The 13536-nt window shown below is 38.6% G+C and overlaps 1 protein-coding gene across 1 annotated transcript in view; it reads right to left on the bottom strand.

Annotated features, from left to right (window-relative positions):
- Positions 1-126: 126 nt before the first annotated feature.
- The window catches only part of LOC116723743 (aryl hydrocarbon receptor-like), a 31629-nt gene continuing 18219 nt past the window's right edge, over positions 127-13536 (bottom strand). The window contains exons 6-11 of the mRNA XM_032568858.1: positions 13141-13274; positions 12439-12641; positions 12044-12153; positions 10245-10386; positions 8512-10054; positions 127-4323 (exon numbers count right to left, since the gene is read on the bottom strand). Of these exons, the coding sequence (XP_032424749.1) occupies positions 4183-4323; positions 8512-10054; positions 10245-10386; positions 12044-12153; positions 12439-12641; positions 13141-13274 (2273 nt within the window). The 3' untranslated portion in view covers positions 127-4182. The remainder of the gene's footprint in view (positions 4324-8511; positions 10055-10244; positions 10387-12043; positions 12154-12438; positions 12642-13140; positions 13275-13536) is intronic.

Below are 13536 nucleotides of genomic sequence, written 5' to 3'. Positions count from 1 at the left end.
CTCATGTTATGACTGCATGTCCTACTGTGTGGCAGCTTCTTCCCTCTTCCAGCCGTTGATCACAGAACAAAGTCAAGCAGAATCTGTTCACAAGCTGTTGATTTCAGATACATAGCAGAGACTTTATTCAGTTCATGTGGTAATGATTTATTGATGCTGGGACACATAGCACCTTTTCATTTCAGGGATCCACAGCAAGGAGTCTGACAGTGGATGGAGACTCCTGCTGCTTCCTGTCATGTGAACAACAAACAGGAGCATTCAGAGATGGTGAAGTATGAGTGAGCAGTCCCACAGCTGCACAAATGGTTTTAGTCCAAGAGGAAAAATGAAAAAGAGAGCAGAGTGATCACAGTAACAATCCACAGCACCCTCATTTGAAACTTCCTGTGGCTACAAAAGATTCAGACTCTATAACAACTCAGCCTACTGACACAAAGCTCTGCTGTATGGCACTGTTTTCAGGCTGTCACAGAATCTGTTTTATCATGAGAACTTTTACAAATACAAAACAAATGATAACTTTGATATAGTCAAAAGAATTGTGCTCCAAATGATACTCAACATAAAATTATGTACATACCAGTAACTTCTTAATATACACATTTTTTTCACATTGTTAGAATTTCACAGAAGTTTATTAAGTATAGCAAACTGACTCGCTAACATCTCCGTGTGTGTACCATCTCATTAGAAACAATAATAATGCTGTTAATGCATGTCATTATTATTAACTGAATTACTAAGTGGAAATCTCTTTTAGCATCTTTCGCTAATCTGAATAATTCTCCTCAGCTACACGTTTCAGTCGTTTTCCTGGGTTTTCCTAGACATTCAGAGCTGCTTCCCTCCAGCATCCATCTACAAATCTGATCCTGACAGACTGTGCAAAAAGATGAAAAATGTTCTTTTTTCCTCACAGTGTGACATTTAAACCTTTCCTGTTTTGGGTCAGTTAAGGTCACCAAGAATGTTTCAATGCATAAAATACCAGAACAGTGAGAAAGTATAGAAATATATTACCTTTCTTTAAAGTCAGAACTTTACTTATACTGAATTTACTTTGCCTGGGAATTGGAAAGTCCAGACAATGATGCCATAGCTTCATATGATTCTCATAGTTTAATTTACAACATTTAAGTTAAACTGAAGTAATTCATACTTCAAACACCCAGCGAAACCAACAGAAGAGAATTGTGGATCTCATTAAGTCTGGTTCATTTGGGTTAGGGTTTCATTTCTTCTCTTAACACAAATATACACAATAAACACCATGCGAAATTCCTGTCATGAAGCAGGTTCTGTGTTCTAGAGAAGTCCATGTTTAGATGTAAAATGTGTGGATCAGCTCCACAGCAGAAGAGGAAAGACCTTGTGAACATGTTGGCTAAAGCTGAAAACCACAAAATTATCCACAATGAAATGAGTCCTGTAGACTCATGGGGTGAAAGTTGTGGGTACATCTAAACAGGTGTGTGAGAGTAAAGCAGCTAACAAACCTGACCCAGTTCCACCAGTTCTATCAGGAGGAATGAACCTGAACTCCAGCAACCTGTTGTGAGAAGTTTCTGGAAGGAAACCCAACACCTTTGACCCAAGTTAGGGTTTAAAGGGCAATTCAAACTGCAGGAAATTTTAGAAAATAAAAGAAAAGTGATCTCAGAATTCTGGCATTTAGCAAATATAGGTAATTTTGGTAACCTGTACTGACCTAAACAGTAACGTTTGATCTGATTTAATGTCAGACACAGGGGGAAAAAAAGGTCCCGTCTTTTTTATACTGTGGATGTAAATATGTAGTATCAACTCTATGTCCACCATTTGGTTTATTACATCTTACAGTTTTCTAAGGACTCTTCAGTACTGTGGACCTGAACGTTTTCACCTGATTTAATTACAACCTCTGAAGAAGAAAAGTAAGACATTGGAGCAGATATTTAGAATCAGACATTTGGTGTGTTTACGTCCTTTTTCATCTCTTCACAATAAGATGACTTGGAAAAATTATGGACTGTTCTTCTAAAAGGGTTAACTGAATTTTTAACGCATGTGTCTGGACTTAAGTCTTTCTGCAGAGCAAGCGCTACTCCATGTTAGAAGAGAAGGATCATTTTCTGCTTTCCTTGTACAGATAATTTCCTCAAATCAGGTCCACAACGTCCAGCAGTGGTAGGAATTACAGGGACAGGAGGAAAACACATCCAACTGTTTGCAATAATAAGTAAACACAAAAAAAGAAAATCTAACAGAAAAAACTCTATTGAAGCACTTGAGTTTGTGATGAAAAGAAATCCTCCGAAGTGGTCCTCAAAACAAGAATACTTTATGTTTTCCAAAAGAAACTCAGCATTATAACATCTGCATTTAGTGTTTGCTTGAAATAAAGTGCTCAGTATTTCTATTCATCATTTTCTCCATCCATATTTCTAAATGCCAAACATTTAGAGAATATTACTGCTAAAACATAACATTCTCACAGTGTGATGGGAGGATTTACCAAAGAAATATGTTGAATGGTTTGTTTAGACTGAAGATGGCAAATGCATGCAGAAACTTATCTGAATTTGTCAGATGTTAGTTTCTAGAAATTCAGCAGCATTTCTAGGGAACAACATCTCACTGTTACCCTGCAAATACATAGAAAACCTTAAGCAGCTGATATGAATCCACGGGATCTGAGCAGCGTCTAGGTTTACAGATCCAAGTTCCATGATCATGGTACAAATACTTCACTGCTAGCAGGGATTTATAAAGTTAGTTGTAATGCTAGTAAAGATGTGTATAATTGGAGTTATATTTCAGCAGCATCATCTCACAATAAAAAAATCCTTTAAAATCTCCAGTGTGAGTTCATTTATTCAGTGGAGAAACAAACAGCGAGTCAAGAAATGATTGTTTTAAATTCACTGTGGAGCAACTATTGATGTCTGCTATTAATACTGTTTGCTAGATCTTGTAGAACAAGATCTTCACCTTTAATGCTTCACAAGGCTGGAGCGTTTAGAGAGTGACCTTTGACCCTCCCTGATGCTTTCTTCTCTTCAGATCAAGGTTTAGCTCTGGGAACTGAGGTGGCAACTGACAGGGTATTTTTGCCTGTTGAACCTTTTCTGTGATGCTCGACTCAGAAAAGGTGGATCAAAACTCCAGTGATGAGGTACTACCAGTTTACTGGTAGAGTCCACCAGAGAAACCAGCCCACAGCAACATGGATCCTCCACCATGCTTCACAGTGGGCCTCAGGAGTTCTTCCACATATTTATCATTTGCTTCAATTTAAACCAACTTAGACTGATTAAAGCACACAGTCCTAGTTAAAGTCTCAGTAGAGTTCACAAGACTGTACATGTTTATATTTGTGATGTTAGGATCAAACACTTCAGTTAAATTTACTCTAAAGAGACTATTTTTAGTACCAGTAATTGTGCCACCCATTATTATGTTAAAAAGTTATTTTTAACAGCAGTTTTTTCCCACCAAATAAATGTATTTAAATTAAAAGTAGACTTTTTTTTCCCCTAAAACGTCCAGGTTGAGATCTTGCTCTTTCAATAATAGCTGGATTTAAACATCTTTACCAGGAGGAATAAGAAATAAGTGACAGTCTGCACATCCCACATGGACAGGAAGACGTGAACACAGGTCCACAGCGGCTCTGGAGGCATTTTCCTGTTGTAGAAAAAAAATACTGCACAGTTTGGGGATGTCTGGAGCTTATTGAAGTGGTGTTACTTTAAATTTAGTCTTTCTAGGTATCACTGTACATTCTTGATATTCAACTATCATCTGAATTGACCAAATCTCAGGTTTGTGCATTGTCAAAGAAAATACACACAAAAGATCTACTGAAATTAAAATATGACAACAGATTTCCCTCTGTTCATTTGAACTTGTTGAGTTGTCACATGTCGGCTGATATTCAGCTTCCACTAGTTAATCATGTTAATGAACACATTCCTAAATTCACCTTGACATCATTCTCATTTCGACTCATCAACATAACTTAGACTCTTCACTTAAAGACTGTAAACAACAAACTTGTGATAATATGAGTTAGATTACGGTACACACAAAAAGCAAATAGAAGAACAGAAAAAAAACATGTTCTTTGTATGCATAAGGCTGCTACAGTCACTGTGTTTCTGCTTCTTCACACTGTCCTGCTACATGATAATGACTTGGTCAGAGGTAGAAGCCGCTGGCTTGTGATTCAGGTACTTGAGGTATAGTCTCAGAACTGACCACCTTGACAGCAGGGGGCGCTGCTCCATTCTCGTTGACACAGTCTCCAGGATAGGAAGTGTCCAGGATGCAGCCTTTCATCTGTTTGAGTTAAATTGACATGAACCTTCAGGTTAAACTTTAGTGATTGTAGAGAAATGTGTTCACTCTTCATGTCATGTCACATTGTTTACCTTTCATATTTCCTTTGATCATATTTACACTCAGTAAAATGAGCCTTACGTTGTGCTCCTGCCCCAGGAAGTACTCTACCTATGTTGAATAGAAAGTGCTGATGCCAACTGAGGTAGTCTGTTCAGTTCATGCCAGAGGTGCTGCTATATGTAAAGACATACTGGGGCCCAGCCCCCACCTGTGCAATCATATTAGTCCAGAGTAGCTCTGTTTTTCATTGTCACACCCATACTGACCAAGACACTGACAGAAGGTCAATGTATTTTATAATATTCCTTCTGCTGTTGCCACTACTGATATACAGTATTTACAAATAAGTATTTTTGCGATTTTCTTTGCTTGTTAATTCTTTGCTCAAAAGAACTAGACTGAACATAACAGTAGAAGGAATTATTAGTGAAAAACTGCTTTAAAAATAATGCAGGTTCTAAATAAGTCACAGACTTGTATTGTTCTTCAGAAGAAAATAGCAACTGACAGTGTGTGTTCATAAAACTGTAAGTTTGATGTTGTGTCGCAGTAATGAGTGCATTTTGTCAGTTTATCATGCTTCTGTTTAAATGATGTTAACTGTATAAGTGGCATTCACTAGCATAAAATTGTTTATTGATAACTTCTGTTTAGCAGAAATGTTTATTATTGTTGTTTCTGTGCTCTGTGTAGTAGAGTGAAAGTGCCTTCGCTGTAAAGCTGTATGTCGTGTGTTAATTTATAATGTCTGACTAAGTTTATAGAACCAGTCCGAAGTAATATGCTTAGCTTATTAAGCTGTGCAGTGTATCTAAGTACAGTTGGAAGTAATTACTTACAATATCACACGGTTCGAAAGGAAAATACCTATCACTTACATTCAGCTTTTCTAATCAAACGGTTTTGTCTAAGATAAAGATAAGATGAGATAAAGGATACCTGCATATTCTCTACTGTTTTCTACTGTTACATGAGAACATTGCAGTAAGGCAAAGAGACCCAATGAGCCTTATTCATTCATCAATGTAATTTCTATGAAATAACTATGATTTCTGTCTTCAACAACAGATGTTTAAAATCTGGACATTGCCTGTAGGTGGGACTAGAGAGTTGGGAGAAAGTATTTTTTTAGATTTTTGTATATTTTTCTCTCTGATACATTTTGTTTTAAAACATCAAAACAAATTGCATCATCAGCTAAGCATAGTCCTAATAAAGAGATTTCAAACAATGGTTTTATTAGTTAGATTTTTTTGGTTCCTGGCAGAGCTGTAGAATTTTAAAAAATCATTTTAATAGAACCTGTCTGACAACATGAAGCAGGCTAAAAGATCTAAATGTTAGTACAAATTCTTGAAGTACTTTGTTGCTGCCAAGGTTGTCACAAACAGTTTTTGAGAGAAGGACAGCAATACTTTTTCACATAGAGGCAGGCAGAGTTGGAGAAGTTTTGCTTTTATTTAAAAAAAAAAATCATTTGTACTTAATTTAAAATATCTTTGGTTGATCATAAAATTAGTTGAAACATTTAAAGTCCAATGTAGTTGGGATGATGTGTAAACATAAATAAAAACAGAATACAATGATTTGCAAATCCTTTTAAAGTTGTATTCAAATGAATTCAAGAGAAAGATCAGATATTTACTGTTCAAATGAAAATCTTTATGTTTTTACAAATATTCACTCATTTGGAATTTGATATCTGGAAGATGTTCCAAAAAAGTTGAGATAAGGCAAGACCAGGGAAGTTAAGGAATGGTCAAAGAAACACTTGTTTGGAACATTTTACAGGTGAACCAGGTGAGTGTCATGGTTGGATATGAAGAGAGGATGGCCACTTTGTGAACAACTGCATGAGCAAATAGTCCAACTGTTTAGGAGTAATGTTCTTCAGTGTATCTGGAGATATTTCTGCAAGTAAGCATCAAGGCCAAAAACCAACATTAAATGGCCATGACCTTTGATCCCTGCATCAAAAATCATTCTGTTACCATATAACCACATGGGCTCAGGAACACTTTAGAAAACCATCGTCAGTGAAAACAGTTAATTGCTACATCTACAAGTTAGAACTCTACAATGCAAAACAACTTTATATCAACATCCAAGATGGACTGAGCCAAAGTGGAAAAATGTCTGTGGTCTTATGAGACCACATTTTAAATTATTTTGGGAAATCATGAATGTCATGTCCTCCAGGCCAAATAGCTAAAGGACCGTTTGGATTATTATCAGAGCAAAGTTCAAAAGCCAGCACCTGTGATGTATGGGGGAGTGTTTGTACCCGTAGCATGGGGAACTTGCATCTGTGAAGGCAGCATTAATGCTAAAGGGTACATCCAGGTTTTGAAACTACATATGCTGCCATCTAAGCAGCATGAGAGTGGTGGGAATAGACTGGCCTGGATGCAGTCCAGACCTGTCATTGAGAAAGTGTAGAACATTAAGAAGATGTTGAGCAACTGAAGTTGAACCTTAAGCAAGAATGGGAAAGAATTCCACTTACTTCTACAATTAGTATCTGTTCCCAAACACTTATTGAGTGTTGTTAACGAGAAAAGTGATGTAACACAGTGGTCCCAACTTATTTGGAACAGTTTTATTCATCAAAATAAAAAAGTGAATATTTGCAAAACCGTGATAAAGTTTCTCTATTTGAATATTAAATGTACTGTCTTTGCATACAATTAAATTTAATATAGGTTGAATAAGATTTGCAAATTATTGTATTCTGTTTTTATTTTTGTTTTACACAATGTCTCAAATTAATTGAAGTTGTGACAAAAAGAGCAAAATTAAAAGGAAACAAAAACATTTTTACTGTGCTGAATGCTCAATCTAAAGAACTGAATGTGCTGCGCTAAGGGATTGCTGCTTTTTTCCCCAACTGGTAATTATGACATTTAATGGGAATTATTTCTAAAGTCCAGAAAAACACTGTACAATAAAATATGACCAGAGTTGCAAACAGTGACAGAGTGGTCCATGTTTTCAGACTGCTGACAGCTTTGCAAAAAAAAAGAAAGAAAAAAAAGAACAGACTAGGTGAAAGAGTCTGGCTGTCTTGATGCTAATTCTGTGTATGCTTGTGTTGGTACTGGTGTTGGACTTTTCCTGCTTTGTTGAAAATGACAATGTTCAGCAGAAACACTGTCTGTGCTTTTCATGTATTCATCTTAGTACTTTGACTATCCACCGCCAACGTAACTCTGCTATCAATCTAATTTAAGCTTTCTGTAAACCAATCAGCAATTGACCTACAGGTCCTGTTATGCTCAAGGCTTAATCTTTGTTAGCTGTGTTTTGTTTTTTTGTTTCCTTGCTTTTGTAGAATACTAGAAAACATCCACAATGTCTCACACCCTACAGATTTTGGTTACATTACAACCACAAACAATGTATTTTAATTTGATTTTATGTGGGATCCCAACATTAAGAAGTTTTGTGAACTAAAATCTAAATGATACATGGTTTTTTCATGTTCTTACAATCTAAACTTTTTTGGCATGCAGATGTATCCAGCCAGCAAGAATAAAAGTAATGGGGAAAAGAGAGCCTGAAGTGATATAGAGCCATCGTCCAACCCCTGGGCCGCAGACCGGTACCGGTCCGTGGACCAATTGGTACCAGGCCGCACAAAAATACGTAAATATTTCCATTTTATGTATTATCCGAGTCTAGAGGAACTTTTATTTTGAAAATCCTTTAACCGGGTTCTCTCGGTTACGTCTTGCGTGCCAACATTGAACTCAAAAGCGAGCAAAATGAGTAAGATCAGATGTCTTTGGAAAGGCCCAGAGAAGAGACAGGAGAATTTATTTATCTTGGATTCCCACACACCAAGCCCACTCTGCTTAATATGCAGTGACAGGTGTGCTACAAAACTGCATACAGCAGACAAAAAGTCCAGATCAGGGCATCTACACTATTTATTCTGAGTGGAGTAAAGATGTCAGAAGTGAAGAAAGATCACTTACTTTAGGCTAACCAAAATATTCTCATTGCTGACTGGAGTGTAGTTAAAATATACTTTTTGAGCCTCTGCACAGCTACAACTAATATCATAGACAAAAAATTTAGTTGGTTAACATTTTGACAATAGTATTAAAATATCAGCAGCCTCACCTTACTGTTACTTGGGTCGTTGCCAATTTCGGAGCTCATCATGTCACTGCGGCCTGGCTGACTGCAGGGTTTTCCAACTCCCACGATCTGCTCCAGGGATGTTTTGGGGAGAGGGCACTGAGTGGAGGGGAGGGCGATCTCTTCTTGCTGCTGCTGGAAAGATGAAACTGTGAACTCACTTCTGTCCTGCTGTCCAACCTTCCCATACAAAGCACTTCCACTGACAGTGGAATCCACGTTTGGCATTTCTGCCATTCTGTAATTAGTGCACAAGTCTAAAGAAGTAATTGGTTTCTGGCTGTTGTCTGGACAGGGTTCGTTACCGGGACTTTCAGTGAAATCAAAATCCTGCCACTGAGGTTTAGTTGTGGACCAGTTGGAGAAGGCGTCACACATTCCATTGAGAGTGGTTGAACTTTGTTGGACATGACAGTGCTCGGAGAGCTGCTTCTGTGTTATTGACTGCTGATAATGTTGGAACTGTTGGTGCATTTGTTGCTGGAGAAACTGCCCATCCAGCTCTGTGGCCTTGTTGCTGAAAACCATGTGCTGAGTGTTTGTGTGTTGGAGATGCAATCCTGCACAGATGAGAGTGTCCTGAGCTGTCCAGTGTCCATTGTGGAGGCCTGGATTATGCCCCAGCAGCTCTCCATTAGTCAGCTGGTCTCTATGCTGGCTCCAATCATGGCCAAGTCTGCCTTTTTGCATGTTGAGGTGCTGCTGCATCTGCTGTGACAGCTGCACAATAGGAGCCTGCCCCACCAGGCAAGGCTTACAGTGAGGAAAATGTATCTGCACATCAGCACCAGATCTGGGATTACTTTCAGATGCCGACACTGTGGTAGGGATCGTTGCTGTTGTTCTAGGAAGTGCCTGCCTCCCATGCTCTATGGAAACAGCCCTACCTTCAATACAGTTGTAGATATATGAGAGGATTTCATCATTTGTCAACAGGTCATCCAACGCAGGCACACGGTCAGAATCCATCTCCACCCTGATCATTCGCTCATCCAGGAGCAGCAGCTCCAGGTCCTCGGCACTAAGACCCAGCCCTTCCAAAGCTCCAAACAGCTCACTGTTGGAACAGCTCCCATCCTCTGCATCCACCACACCCTGACCTTCCAGGGTAAGAGAATCCAGGGTAGCTAGCAGTGGGTCGAAGCTGGCACTGGGTTCTGAAATGCCTGGCTCTAAAACACCATTATGAGGCACATCCCAGCTCTGGCTCTGCCTTGAAGGTTCAGAGACAGAGAAGTTTGTCTGCTCTCCAATGAAACTGCTGTGAAAGGTTGTGTTGGGTTGGTAAACATATACAGACTGGTCCTGACTCATGAGAGCCCCAAGAAGAGAACCAGGATCCAAGCCATCCCTTGCCAGCCTTTCAGCTCGGCTTTTCTTGGACTTGCTGCTGTTTTTCTCCTGGCTTCCATCGATGAAGTCTGCGATGGGGTGGTTGGACTGGTACAGTAAGGCCTCACCTGTGGCAAAGGTAAAGGGGAGATGCATGGAGCGCTTACGCAGATGTTCTCCTCCCTCTTCATCTCTGTGAAAACAGCAAGCAACACTACATGTTAGTGATAATTCTGTGGCTTTTCCAACCAGTGTGTTCAAATAATGCTCATACATTTAAAAGGAACAGTCAGAGCAAATATGTTAAATAAGTTTTTTATACATATTATTTCTTGAATCCACCTTCTGTGTACAACTAGCAACATATAGAGCCAGAAACATACAGAAGTGGCCTCTGGGTGGCGATGATGTAGTCTGGTTTGCCGTTCTTGTACACCAGCCGGGCATTGGCCTGGACCCATTTCCAGCTATTCTCTTTGGTGAGGAGCCTAAACACAGTCAGTCCGCTCTCTCCTGTTTTTATCACTAAACACACAAGCACAACCATAATGAGTCAACACAAAAAACATCTAAATAAGCTCACTGAAATATTCAATTAGAATAACAAAGGTCCAGTCTTCTAGCTTTAGGACTTTTCATGTTTTCAAATGTTTCAGGTTCTTAGAACCTTGGTTTTGGCCACAACTTTCTGATTCTTCATGTGACCAGTGCTGTGGTGTTCTAAATCTGCTGGTGATCCTAGATAGAAATGAGGCAACAGGTGAAACTGCATTCAAGTCTGTTATATCATTGGAGTTTAAAGATGGCCCTTCTACTATAGAACAGGATTAGAAGAGCCTGTTCTGTTCTATCTTTATGTGGACGATAGAACAGAGATCTTCCACATAAACCTTTTGAGGATAGAAGCTGCAGGGAATTAGTGTTTCCCAGTAGTGTTGTTGTTCTGCACAGATCTTTGGACTGCACATCTGTCAGACAGTGTCTCAACCCAAGTGTATTTGTCTTGTTGTCATTGCTGCTGAATGTATCATCTCTAATACTTTGCCCATGTTGTGGATTTATGGGATGTATCCTTTAGTCTGGCAGCTCCACAGCTTCACTCAATCTGTTCTCTAATCCAGCAGGATTACTTATGAAAGCTGTCTGAACACACTGGACCTGACCGTCCCAACTTTTGTAATAGGGCAAAGGGTAAAAGAGCAATATGCTTCTGTCTGTACCAAAAGTTGATGTTGGACATGTGACATTGAGTATACCCTGACAAATTAAACTTAAAACTACATTTGATTAGAGACCTTGTTCCTGGTTGAAGGAGAAGGACAAAGGTTTTCACTGCCCTGGTATAGAACTCCAAAACTGTGTACAAAGCCATGAACTAGGGTCAAAATAATCCATATTTCAATTCAATAATAAAAGTTGTTAAAGATGATCATTCCTGTATAAATTGGTACAAAATTAACTAAAATTAACTACTTGTGTAAACAACCACAAGATGTTACACAAGTTTTCACACCAGCATTGCAGACACACAACTTAACAACCATGTATAAGAATCAAAACAATGAGCTGCTGCTAGAAGACTGAAACTATGACTATATTATTTTAACATGGTAAGTACATCCAGGGTAGAGTCTTCAGGGACCTCTTTAAACAAAAAAGAAAAAACAAAAGTGAAAAACTTTGATGATAAGCAACTATCAGCTACAGAGAAGGGGCAACAAAACTGAATTAAACTGTGATGAAACATCAGACAGATGTTCTAATGTTTGAGAGGAATTAAAAAGGTCAGCAAATCTCTTTCTGCAGTAAACATAGAAGGAGCAAACATTCTGTTCATTTATTAGCTACTTATTGACAGAGCTAGTCTGAGCACCTCCATAGAGATGTTTTCCCAACATGCAATGACTCTGTCCTTGCATGTTGGACTCAGTCCAACGTGCAACTGGTTCCAGAAGTAAACAGCTCAGTTGGTTATAAAAGACTGAAGCAGCAACATGACCAGTGTGTCCCCTTCTTTATTACTCTGCTGTTTAATAGTAAATGAACAAGCAGTTAATGTGGCAAATGACAAACCAAGTAAACGGTAACATGGGGTAACATTTTCCTGCTTGTAGGAAAACCATATAATGCATTGGTAGACAAAACTCTCGTATTGGTGGACTTGACATTAATATGTCCTTACTTCTGACATGGTTCTCAGCACAGTACAACATATCGGCTGCATGGATGAATTGATAGCCAGATCCTCGAACTCGTAGCTCAGCCTCAGTGTACCCAAGAACAATTTTCCCTCTGAAAGACAAACAAAACAAAACAACAAACACTCAATTAACAAAACTTTGTTCCAGGGAAATTGAACAATATGATTCAAATCTTCCAAGCAAGAAAGCCATTTGAACCATTAATAATTGATAGTCTAAAATGTGTGCTATGAAACATAGCACACATTTTAGCACAATTTAGCAAAAATGTGCTAAAATGTGTGCTATGCTAATGTATGCTGCAACAATTTACACTAGTAGATAGAAAGCAGCTAATGGGCATGAGACCAATAAAGGCAGTAAAAGGTGACATTACTTAGCATCACAGGCCAAGGGTGTAAAATCCAGCTTGTGTTTAGTCCTGAAAATCATATTTTTGGTCCTGATCTCCAGGATGGACGGAGGCTGCAGAGGAGTTGCGATGGCAAAAAGGGCAAGTTGAGTTGTGCCCTTCCCTCCATTTTCCTGCTGCTGGTTTTGTCCATGCAGAAACTTGAGCCTGCCCTGGATGTTCAGAGCCTGCAGAGGAAGCAAATTTACACGAGAAGAACATCCTCTCAAACTCACAGGCCCATCCTTTTGTGTGTGACTATAAACTAATGTGGCTTTCTTTAAAAAACCCATACAATAACTCTTCATCTTTATTAATTCCTCTGCACATCCATATACTCCATACATTCTCAACCATAAAGAGAAAATGTTGCCATTTTACATCAGGAAGTCTCAGATTGTCAATATAAGAAGTGATTTCTGGATAAATAGAAGAATTCTGAATAGAGTGAAGTATGAAGTTAAAACACTTTGATTTTCAAGATGTCATATTTTACTCTTTAAACAAATTATTTAGCTAAAAAAATTGTAAATTGGAGGGATATTCATCCATTTTCAATACAAGAAAGGTACCTCCTGGTATATTTCTGTGCATCTTTCATTGAAATATACTATCCAAACCTTTGCTAAAACAGGCAGATACTCCTGAAGCAACACTGGCCTGTGGTCTCCAGTCTGTGTAACTCACCAGGAAGCCAGAGGAGTTATCTAGCAGGCAGCGGAAGCGACACACAAAATTCCTCTCTAAGAAGGAGGAATTCTCTGGTGGAAGCTGCTTGGGGTTGTAGGTGACCAAAGAAGAGCTGCTGTCAGGTTCCATCTCTATGGCAACAAAAACACATCCAATTCTTATGTTTTATTTTTGAAAATCCCCTGAAATAACAACTTTCTTGATTTTAGTTTCTCATTTTTGGAACGTTCCGTTATTGGTAGTTTGTTTTATGACAAAGGCATTCCTGAATTCAGTTTTAGCTCACAGGTCTGAGATGTTTCATGTGTTGAGGTGATGGACTTCATATTCATATTCATATTGAGCTGGACTTTGTTCTGTATAAGTTGCATCTCTCTGAATATATTGAGCAAC

Source organism: Xiphophorus hellerii, chromosome 7 (genome assembly GCF_003331165.1).
Source record: "Xiphophorus hellerii strain 12219 chromosome 7, Xiphophorus_hellerii-4.1, whole genome shotgun sequence".
Taxonomy (NCBI): Eukaryota; Metazoa; Chordata; class Actinopteri; order Cyprinodontiformes; family Poeciliidae; genus Xiphophorus; species Xiphophorus hellerii.
This window is presented reverse-complemented; position numbering and strand designations above follow the sequence as displayed.